Genomic DNA, 12082 nt, shown 5'->3' on the forward strand with positions numbered 1-12082 from the left:
AGACACATTATCTATTTTGCTCCTTTTGTCCTTTTTACTGGCTCTTGAAAAATAGATATGCCAGTAAAACTGAGACTTTTTTTCTGTAGATGTTTCTTATCTTGTTTGAGGTTACTACCAAGACACATTCTCAATTAGCATCCTTTTCACAGAATACAGTACTGTACATTGACAGAATCTAATCAGTTAGTATTCCCAGCCCTAAGAAATAATGATTGATGCTTCCTTGGAGGATGATATTTAAGTACTCATGAGTTAGTATTTTAAATGTTTAGTGAGGCTCGACAAATATAAAGTGTTGTTAATCACAGTCAATTATTTAAGGGACTTAAAAAAAAACCCTGAACTTAAATTTGCTCCTATTGCTTTTAATCTTTTAATTATTTGGACTTTGTTTTATAAGAATTCGAATGAAGAGAAAATATCTCAGCCCTCAAAAGAGCTCTCTCCCTATCAGATTTCACATTTTCAGGAGCATTCAACCAAGCCTTGAAATGTCTTATCTTTCACTCTAATAAAACTCAAGATTATTGATATGAAACCATAGTTAAGCTTTCCCTTTCTATTTTTAAATTATTTTTTCTTAAGGAGGGAGAATTAAACAGGCACATGTTTCTCACCCCTAATTTCCTAAAGCCAGGGCCAAAGAGTAAAAACACCATGAGAAATAGGGTCGTCTTTTCGGAGTGAGACCTCTTCAAGAAGGCAGAACTGATGACATCAGGACCAGAGTCATACTTTACAGTCTGTGTAGCTTGAAAAATATATGCCTTTGTAGATGCTTTCATTCATTTTCATTAATGCCAAACCACAGAAATTATTTTCCTCTTCCATTTGGTCTCTTTAGGATTACACCTGCCATTTCAAATCTATTTCTGGAACATTTGAGATGTAAACTGATGGATCTATTACTTGGTCCATTTCATTGTTTCCTATATCTAAATTCATGTTGGTTTCGTAGTGCCAGTTGCAATCCTCTCTTTCATATAGAAATTTAACTTGTTCACATATGCCAAATTTCTTAATTAGCAATTATTTGATATTAATTATTGACTTATTCTACCCCATAGTGTATCAGTTTAGATTTTTACATAAACATTATTTTTTTTTAGTTTTACTCTATTTTCAAGAAATAAGAAAGAAATATATGGAGAATGCTGCAGAAATAGTATGATTCAAGTCTTTGAACTCCATAATGCCTATCAGTAATCTATATCAACAATTCTGTTCTTAAAATATGGTTAAGATTTGGGCTTTTTTGTATGTGTTTTTGTAATCATTCTACTCTGCATAAATGTTCTTAGTCTGTGAAAGGATGCCTATAAAAAACTCAGCAGAATCCTGGGAGTAGGATTGATGGATTTATCAAATAAAAATAGATACCCAGTTAAATTTGAATTTCAGATAAACCATGAATACTTTTTTTAGTATCAAGGTGACCTAAATATTACATGACTTTTTTAGTATAAGTCTGTCACAGGTATTGTATGGCTTATGAATAATTTTTGTATCAATGCGTCCCAAATATTACATGATTTTTTTTTTGTATAAGTATAGCTTAAGTATTGTATGGGGCATACTAATACTAAAAAGTAATTTATAGTGTATCTAAAATTCAAATTTAATTGTGTGTCCTGTATTTTATCTGGCAACTCTACTTGAAAGGCATTATAGTCATGTAAATGAACATACATGGTTCTGGTACTTAAGTAGTTGAGTAGCCTCGGGCATGTCACTTAACCTACCTAAACCTAAGTTTCATCATCTGTAAAATGAGAACAGATAATAGATATTTTGTAGACTTTCTATGAAGACTAGAAATCATTTACCTAAAACACCTGGCATATAATATATTTGTGTGAAAGAGTTAACTGTTATTATTAGAACAAGGAAGAAATATAAATGCAAGTTACCAGTTTTTTTTTCCATCTTTATAATAAGTGACAGCACTCAGCAGCTAAACAGCCCATTAGATTGATAATAAAAGAGCCCACCCAAGGTGGGCTATTTACCAAATCAGAGATATTTTGACCAGTAATAAAATATACACATCATTAACCTCTCGTCTCTTCTTTATTATTTGCCTCTTATGTTACTTATCAAAGATCATACAAATTATTAGTATCAGAGCCTGCATATATGTTGCCTTTTCACATTCTCTTTTTTTAAGTCACAATTTTATTGCAGTCCTGCCTTTCTCAAACATCTATTTTTTTCATTTTATTAATTTTTATTGAGATAAAATTTACATATAAAATGCACCGTTTTGAAGTATACAATTCAGTGGTTTTTATTCACAGGGTTTTGCAACTATCATCATTATCTAATTCCAGAATGTTTTCATCATCCCCAAATAACTCCATACTTATTAGCAGTCACTCCCCACTCCCCACCCCTCAGCCCCTGATAACCACTAATCAATTTTCTGTCTCTATGAGTTTGCCAAATCTGGACATTACATGCAAGTGGAATCATACCATGTGGCGTTTTGTATCTGACTTCTTTCACATAGCATAATATTTTAAGGTCCATCCATGTGGTAGCATATATCAATACTTTATTCTTTTTATGGTTGCATAATATTCCTTTATATGTATAAATACCACGTTTCATTTAGCCATTTATCAGTTGATGGACACATGGGTTTTTTCTACTTATTGGCTATTAGAAAAAATGTTGCTATGAATGAATATTCTTGTATAAGTTTTTGTTTGAACATGTGTTTTCTCTTGGGTATAGGAGTGAAATTATAGATCATATTGTAACTCTTTGTTTAACATTTTAAGCAACTGTTTACCAAAATGACTCAACCATCTTACATTCATACCAATAATACAGAGTTCCAATTTATCTACATCCTTGCTTGTTATTGTTTGTTATTATTGTTTGTTGTTGTTGCTGCCATCCTGGTGGGTGTGAAATCGTACCTCTCTGTGGATTTGCTTTGCTGTTCCCTAGTGATTAATGATGTCAAACATCTTTTTGTGTACTTATTGGCTATATGTATATCTTCTTTGCAGAAATATCATCTATTCAAATCCTTTGCTCATATTAAATTGGGTTATTGTTGGGTTGTAAGAGTTTTTATATATTCTTTTCATATAAATGATTTGCAAATATTTTCTCCCATTCTGTGGGTTATCTCTTCACTTTCTTGACAGTGTTCTTTGATGGATAAAATTTTTAGTTTTGATGAAATCTTATCTATTTTTTCTTTCGTTGCTTATGCTTTTGCTGTCATATCACATTCTCTTTGTTTTTCTTGAAGAATAAAACAAAAACTAAACCAGGAGTAGATATATGAATTCTATTCCTAACTTTGCAATTACATAAATGTGTTACCTTAGGCTAGTACTTAAACACATTCGGCAATGCAGTTTCTGCATCTGTGGAGAGAAACTGAGTTCAGCAGAGGAAGCACTTTGTCATTTTTATGTGCATATGAGTAAATTATCTTTGTGAAACCCCCTGGGTTAATAGATCTCAACTTGGGCTACATTCGGCAATCTCTCGAGACATTTTTGATTGTCACAACTGAGGAGGGGTGCTACTAGCATCAAGTGAGCAGAGGTCAGGGGTACTGCCAAACATGCCACAATGCACAGGACAGCTTCTACAACAAATAATTATGCAGTCCAAAATGACAGTAGTGCTGAGGTTGAGAAAACTTGCTCTAAAACTATATTTCTGTCATTCCAGTTTATTTTAAGTGGTAGTCTTTGAGTTTGTCTATAGGAGCCAGATCATTTTGTGCCAGCCTGATGGGGGCAGTAGAAGGGAGAGGTACCGATAATTCAAGGAGGGCAAAGCTTTTCTGAAACTGTTTTCAGGACTTTTTAAAACTACTGTGTCTTCTAATATGAAGAAAAAAATATTTCAATGTAGACACCTCCAGGCAAAGTCTTGTAGATGTGTTCTTGTTATTGAGTCCTTTTCTTTAGGGTTTCTGGAACAAAATAGTTTTTGCGAAATAGTTGGTACATGCTATGAAGTATATTTAATCAATCATAATAGGAAAAAAAGAAACAAAACAGCTTGATGGAAGAAACTTGCAGTTGATATGTCTTTCTATTAGTGAATTCTCTGAACTCAAAGGAAGTTAATATTCCAGCTGATCAGTTTACTTCAACTTTATCCCATACCATCTACTGGAATGTACTTTCACTTGAGTTTCACAAATAATTTATGTAAAATAAAACAGACAATGGCTTGAAATATGTTTCAGCATTTCTAAAGATCTTGGTATGTAAGGAACTTACAGATGTCTCTCCTGTGATAATATGGCTGATTATTCCATTACCTTACCTCATTAGATGTAATTGTTACTGCTATAACTACTACCACCATCATCATCATAGACTAAGTGTTCTAAGCACTTTATAAGTGTATCTTATTTTTCCTCACAATATCCTATGAGGTAGTTTTTTTTTTTTTATCTCCAATCTGTGGATAAGGGAAGACGGTACAATAAAGTGGTAAAATTTGTACTAAGCCATATTTCCATATTAAATCTTTCCTTGTATATCAGAACTGTTTTATGTCTCAACAGTGGAGAAAGTATATTTATTGTTAATTCTGTAAACATTCATGTCAATGATTTTCTGGCACCCCAGGTAATGTCAATTAAAACCTGAGTTATTTCTAATTTTTTTCAATATCTTAGAATTACTGATTTCTCTCAAAGTATATGCATGCACCTTGAAGCTACTATAATACTTTTCCATCTCTGAGAACCCACATGAGTACGTGTATATGTAATTTTAAAATTATACAACTTCTTCAATATGTAAGTAATGGAAGGATGTTTGTTTAACTTTGTTTATATGTACAGGAAGCAGTGAAAGAGAACAATAAGAGACAAGAAATGGAAGAAAAGACTAGGAGGGCAAAACTTGCAAAAGAAAAAGCTGAACAAGAAAAGTTGGAACGCCAGAAGAAAAAGAAACAACTTATTGATATAAACAAAGGTATGAAGTACTTTTAATTTTGAAAAGACCTATAAATTGCAAAATAATTTCACTTAACTAATTTTAGACTATAAAATGAAGAATCATGTTTTTGTTAGAAAATTTAGAATATTATTAGTTACTTGTGTCAAATTTCTCTCATGATATTATCTGTATTTCTTATCACCCTACACTGAACACTCAGGGTTTTGGTTAACCAATGCAAAGTAATATGTTTGTTGAAACGGTCTTTTTTCTCTTCATTTTTTAATTATAGTATGTTCTAGATGAGGCAGTGGTGAGGGAAGAAGAGGGTAATATGAAAAGAGAAAACTGGTATAGGGAGGATGAGCCTTAGAGCTCTAATTTCATTTTGTTGACGCCCGTCTGTTGACAGAGCAGTAACAATTAACACTCTTCCTTGGGGGATTGAACATTTCAAGTCATAATGGATATTGACAGCACTGTTACAAATTGAAAAAAAAATAAGGACAGGCATCTTGTTCAGCTGTGAGCCTAAGAACAAAGTGTTGCGATATCCATGTAGCATAAAGTAGTTTTTTTCTTGGTTAGCAGGAATGACTATATATTAAAGGTAGATGTTTTTGTTTTGTTTTATTTTATTTTTAAAGAAGAGAGGGTAAATATAGTACTGGCATCGGGTTGCTGCACTCTGAAACTTTAAGAATGGAAAAGCATAGTTTTTGCCACTGAAGATTAGAGAATTTAAAAACAAAACAAAATCTGAACAAGAAACAAGGTAATATGATTAATATTTCTAAAAATTACCAATAGTAAAAGTTACGAGCATTGTATAGTGTTGACCACGTGCCATGCACTGTTCTGAGAATTTCACATATTTTAATTCAATTAATCCTCATAACATCTCTATGAGGCATTATTATTATCTCATTTTACAGATAAGGAGACTGAAGCTTAGAAAAGTTAAGGAACTTGCCCAAGGCCACACAAATAGAAAGTATTAGAACCAAGGTTAGAACCCAAGTAGTCTGGCTATGAAATCTGTGCACTTCTAAGTGCATTGTCAAGTAATAATAACAGAAAAAAAACCCCACAAACATATAGTACTTATGATGTAGCAGGAACTGTGCTGGGAGATTTATATATGTGAACATACTTAAGCCTCATAAAATTCTATTAGGTAAGTGTTACTATCTCATTTTACGATGAGGATACTGAGGCACAGAGAAGTAAGTAACTTGCTCAAATTCACAAAGATAATAAGACATAGAACCAAAATCTGAACCTAGATAGTTTGTGGCCCAAGTTAATTATTAATTTTATTATGTATTTTAAATTATAATTATTAATCAGTATCAATTATTCTGAGGTAATGTCTCTTAATTGCTAATCTGAAATGATATCTATACCCATTAAGCTTATTCTTTATACCTTTAAAATATCTAAAAACTTTCCAGAATTGATTATAGTTTATCTTTTCTACCCAGGAAACAAATACAACAATTTTAAAAGAAGAAAGAGAAAAGTAAACAGCTGATAAAATAGAGTAGTATCAACATCATTTAGTAAACAAACTTCGTAAATGGGATCAAAAGAACTGATCTTAACTGAAAATCACTCGATTAGGAAAAACATTAGAGTACAGCCTGGCAATGGGTAGTTACAGGAACTCCTCAATTAAGAAGTGAAGGAGTTTGTAGAATAGCGCCAAAAGTTAGCTCCCTTATGTGCATGGAGGAGTAGTCAGAAAAGAGGCTGGAAGAGGGAGGACACAGATTTTGCATTCTATTGCCTATACTAATGGTTTTACCCTGAAAGCTCTGGAAAACCTATGAATGTTTGTAAACTGGAAAGCACTGTGCTCAGATAAGTTTCTTAGATCATATAGATAGAAGCATAGAGAATGGATTGGAAAGGGAAAGGCCAGAGAAAACAGAGGGTATGAGGTCCTGACAGGAGATAATGGTGGCCTGAACCAATGCAGTGGTAGTGAAGTTAGAGAAGTCCCTAATAAAGAGGTGCATTAGAGTTCTGCATAATGTGTAAATATAGAAACAGATTTATTTCGAGGAATTAGCTCACATGATTATGGAAGCTGGCACCTCCAATATCTTCCAGTGGGATGGTAGGCTGGAGACCCAAGGAAGAGCCAGTGTTGCAGTTCAAGTCTGAAAACCATCTGATGGCAGAATTCCCTCTTATTCAAGGGACGTCAGTCTTTTGATGAACTATTCTAGCCTTCAGCTGATTGGATGAGACTCACCAACATTATGGAGGGCAATCTGGTTCTGGTTCACTAACAATCCACAGGTTTAAATGTTAATTTCATCCAAAAACTCCTTCACAGAAACATCCAGAATAATCTTTAAACAAATATGTGGAGACTATAGCCCAGCCAAGTTGAAACATAAAATTAACTATCACCAGAGGGTTGTTAAAAGGTAATGATTAATTAGATGTGGGAATTGAGAAAAGGAGTTATTAAAGAAGGTGGTACCCCTTATAAAGAAAAAAAAATTAGGAATGGAGCAGGTTTTGTCAGGCAGGTTATAATGATTAGTGTTATTTTTAGCATGTTTCATTTTCAGACAACTTGTAAAGATGGGGAATGTCTAAAAAGCCATTGTATATATGTGTATGAAACTCGAAAAAGAGGCTTGGACTAGACAAACTTGACAAATCATTAGTTTTTGATGATTAAAGTTAAGGTATAGTAGTTTGCTAGGGCTTCTGTAACAAAGTACCACAAATGAGGTGGCTTAGAACAATGGAAACTTATTGTCTCATAGTTCTAGAAGACGGAAGTCTGAAATCAAGGCATAGGCAGAGTCATCCTCTTTCTGAAGGTGCTAGAGAAAGAAGGAACTATCCCAGGCCTCTCTCCTAGCTTCTGGTAGTACCTTGTCTCGTGACAGCATGACTTTAATCTTCACATGGCATTCTCCCTGTGTGTCTGTGTCTTCACATGGTATTCCTCTCATAAGGATACCAGTCATATTGGATTAGGGACCCAACCTACTCCAGTATGAACTCACCTTAATTAATTACACAATTCAACCCATAACATGAGTTTGAATGAGTGTATCAGAGTAAAGTACAAAACAGAGGTTCTGACAGTATTTCATCTCAGAACCCATTTACACTCTTAAAACTTATTGAGGACCCCCAAACCCTTTTGTTTATTTGGGTTATATATTGGCATTTATCATATTAGAATTAAAAGAAAGATGTAAGAAAATTATTTATTAATTCTATTAAAATGACAATAGTAAACCTATTGCATGTTAAATAACATTTTTTTGTCAAAAGTAGCTTTATTTTCCACCTCCCCCCCCAAAAAAAATTAATGTTGTGAATCTCTTCAAGTCTGTCTTAATAAAAGACAGCTTGATTCTCATACCTGCTTCTACATCCAATCTAATGCAATATCATTCATCATTTAACTTCTGGAAAACACTGTACACACATGAAAGAATGAAAGAAAAAGGCAAATGATTGTGTCTATTGTACATATTTTTATCTGTCAAGATTTGCTTAATTACCTCTTCAAACACTATTGAAGACATTGGATAAAGATCCAAATGAGTTTTCATGGAAATGCTTAGCTGAATGACCTGAACATGAAAGACACACTTTAAAATAGGATTTATCTTTGTGTGTTGTTATGGTATCTCTATTTACAGATTGGTCAAATAGCAAACTTCGGCATGAGTGGGATTCTTGATTTGTCACTCATAAGTTGCAAATACTTATTATTATTTATTGTAACATTATTTTAAACTCAGAGTGTAAGTTTGTTAGTCCTTATAAATGTTTCCAAAAGAGACATTAGAAACATGTAGTCTTAATCTGGGTAAAAAGATGCCGAAAAGAATAAGAACAGTGTCGAGTGTCAAGATGGAACTCAGTGTCAGTTTCTCAGACAGTGTCTCATAAAAATGCTCTTGTTCACAAAGTGGAAGTCAGCTGCAGATATTCTCAGAGCTATGGGAAAGTGTGGTAGAGCTACACGAAATGTGAATCCATGGGAGATGTGAGAATGAGGTACAGTCAGAAAGTGATTTAGAGAACTTGAAATGTGTCCAATTAGAACAGTGTATTCCACTTTCCATTGAAAGAGCATTTTAATTTTCCCTTCTACTGCAAGAGAGGTGATATAGAACATTTGACTGCCACTGTGAGATATATCTGATCTAGAGCGTAGAGGTATTTCTTACACACGTGATTAGAGATGCACACTATTGGAACCAGAGGATCTTAATTTTAACAAAGATACTCAAGAGTCCCTTAGGTAAAGAAAATCACTTAAAAAAATTACAACTTGAAAAACACATGTACTCTTTCTGGAAAGATTTTTTTCAGATCAACTTAGCAAAACTGCAGACCCTCTTTTTTTAAAAAATCTCCCATGATCCCATACGGCTAATAAGTACCAACAGTAAGATATATTTATCTGGAATGCAAAATTATATACATTCATCAAGGAAAAATATTTTAGAATTTAATTATTCAGAAGAATAATAGAATAAAGCAAGCACAAAAGATGATTTCTGTAATCTAGATGTTATCAGTTGAGCCCAGAATTAAATAAAGACACCATGAAAACCAAACAGCCAGAGAATTTTATCTTTCAGGTTAAATCCATAAAAAAAAAATACCATATTCAAGTCTCTATTTTGCGATAACTGGGGATCAGAAGGCAAAGGCCAGGATAAGAAACAGTATTCTTTTTTTAAGTATAAAGGAGATAAAAAGCATGATTGTATAGTTAAAAAGACAAGTCATTTTGTTAACATTAACATGTGTCTAAAAACTTATTAAAGTCTGTATGTTAAAAAAGTGGAGATTAGTTCTAGGTCTGACACTTACTAGAACTTTATGCTTGTTCTGTTCCTTTATTTCTTCATGCCTCAGTTACTTCATCTATAATATAGAATAATGATGTTTACCTCCAATAATATAGTTTTAGTGAAGATTAAGAGAGATAATTAAGTATAGTCTATGAACCAGGGACTTGAATATACTTGTAGCTACTGATGAGTCATTTGTGCTCACTGAAGAATCTGGAAAAAGTTCCAGACATAGACCCTACCCTTACGTGCTTTACAGTTTTGTCAGAGAGATGTGTAGGGCTGAAAAACTGTTTTCCATTTATCCATTTTAGAGTCATTGACTTGGGCCCTGCAAATTAAACTGACCAAAGAAAGGTTAACAAGTGAAAAACAGAAGTTTATTTAACACATGCATTACACATACACGTGGGAGCATTCGGTGATGAGAAACTCAACAGGGTAGTTAGAATTTGGGCTTATGTAGCATGTTAACAAAAGAATACAATTTTAGACATTTTCAGATAACACAGAGGGAAAAGGTTTTGAGTTTACAGGGAAGCAAATTATGGGAAGGTAAATATATGGGGAAACTAATGGAAGATAAGGGCTAGTTAGTAATGTTTGGTATGTATGTTCTTCTGGTGCTGTCTCTGGGCTGATCAGTGTCTAATTAGAATTGTTTCTGGTGATTAACCTCTGTCCTGCCTGGTAAAGAGGAGAAGAGGGACACCTTTATAAACACATGTCCAGCTTTTAGGTAAATAGAGGGAGGGCAGAAAGCTTTCTTTGTATCTCCATCTTCTAATTGCCTTCAGCTTTAAATAATCCTTATGACAAAGTGGCATACTTTGGGGTGACATATTATGCTATCCTTCAGATGAAATAAAGCTGAACCAGCAAAGAGTAAACTGTATGTTAATATATAATAGAGGTTGCTTAGAACTATCTAAAAGGAGAAATCAAGTCTGGTAAAATGATGCAAGGTTTCACGGAGAAGGCTAAGTAGAGCCTCTGGGCATATTAATAGAACTAGACAATGAAGGATGGGTAATATTTGGCTAAGCAGAGGCAAAACTAGTCAAGCAAAAGACAATAACGTCATCCATCAGCAGCACATGTCAGCACGTAAGGCATCAGGCCTCATGTAGGATATGTTTAATAGCCCACAGGAAAGTACATCAAAATAATTAAGAGGACAGGTCCTAAATTCAAGTCCCAAATCTACAACCAATTAGCCATATAATCTCTGATAAGGTATTTCATATCTCTGTGCCTCAATTTTCTCATCTATAAATGTAATAATAGTACCCTCCTTATTGCAAGGGTTAAATGAGGTAACCCACAGAGACTGGTGTTATACTCTATTTTCTCAATTATATGTTGATATCTGTAATTTATGATAAATAGTTGAATATTTGATAAGCGTCATCTGATGTCATCACCCTCATTGCTGTTATTGGCAGGGGAGAGTTTGAATTGATAAACTGTTGGAAAGACTGTGAAGAGCCTTCCAAGTCAGACAGAGGAGTTGTGATGCAATGAGGCAGGAGAGCCAGGGTGATTGTAGGAAGCTGTCCAGGAATTACCAAGGCAGTGAGCCAGAAGCACAAGAAATGAGAGGTGAATAGAAGGTGGAAGTAGCTGGAAAAAAAAAAAACAGTGAAAAGTGGAAAAAAAAAACAGAGGAATTAGCTTATACCTGATTCTGAGTTCAAAGGAGTTTACACCTGAGGCAGTTTAAGAAGCTGGTAACAGAAAGGGAAATTTTCATAAAAGAGATGGAGAAAAAGGCAATGAGAGTTGCAAGCAACAGATTCACTAACAGCCAAGAATGTTTTTTTTAGAACAGCATGTTTTACCAATATATAATTATGCATTGATGTTTTTTGACGTATTAGGTTATTTTATTCATTCAACCAATATTTATTGACCATTTCCCAAATAATTATAATTAAAACATGCACAGTAATACACTACATATTTAAACATAAAATTCGTAAGGCTAATGTTAGTAAAGAATATGCCAAATCAATAACCGTACTCTAAAATGTATAATAGTATATAAACTATGCAAAGTACTTGGTGTAATCTGTGTTTGCCAGCCTTTAATTATATTAGTATAGATTATAATTAACTTAAGGACCAGTAAAATAAATTAATCTGTAGGTTGAGTAAGAAAGCTTACCAAATATTTATAATATTTGTGTATAAATCTCTTTTCATGTTTATGGAAGTCAGTAAATTAATTGCAAGGATTTGGAAGAAACAATAAAAGAAAATGCATTTTTAAAAAGGGTTTTAAAATTAGAACGTCCAAGAGTG

The 12082-nt window shown here is 33.4% G+C and overlaps 1 protein-coding gene across 7 annotated transcripts in view; it reads left to right on the forward strand.

Moving 5' to 3' along the window:
• Positions 1 to 12082, forward strand: part of DIAPH2 (diaphanous related formin 2) — a 776708-nt gene that overhangs the window by 594778 nt on the left and 169848 nt on the right. For all 7 annotated transcript variants that reach the window (XM_036226378.1, XM_036226383.1, XM_036226380.1 and 4 more), the window contains one exon: positions 4832 to 4967. In XM_036226378.1, the coding sequence (XP_036082271.1) occupies positions 4832 to 4967 (136 nt within the window). The remainder of the gene's footprint in view (positions 1 to 4831; positions 4968 to 12082) is intronic.

The sequence above is a fragment of the Rousettus aegyptiacus genome, unplaced genomic scaffold, assembly GCF_014176215.1.
Source record: "Rousettus aegyptiacus isolate mRouAeg1 unplaced genomic scaffold, mRouAeg1.p scaffold_m13_p_9, whole genome shotgun sequence".
In the NCBI taxonomy this organism is placed as follows: domain Eukaryota; kingdom Metazoa; phylum Chordata; class Mammalia; order Chiroptera; family Pteropodidae; genus Rousettus; species Rousettus aegyptiacus.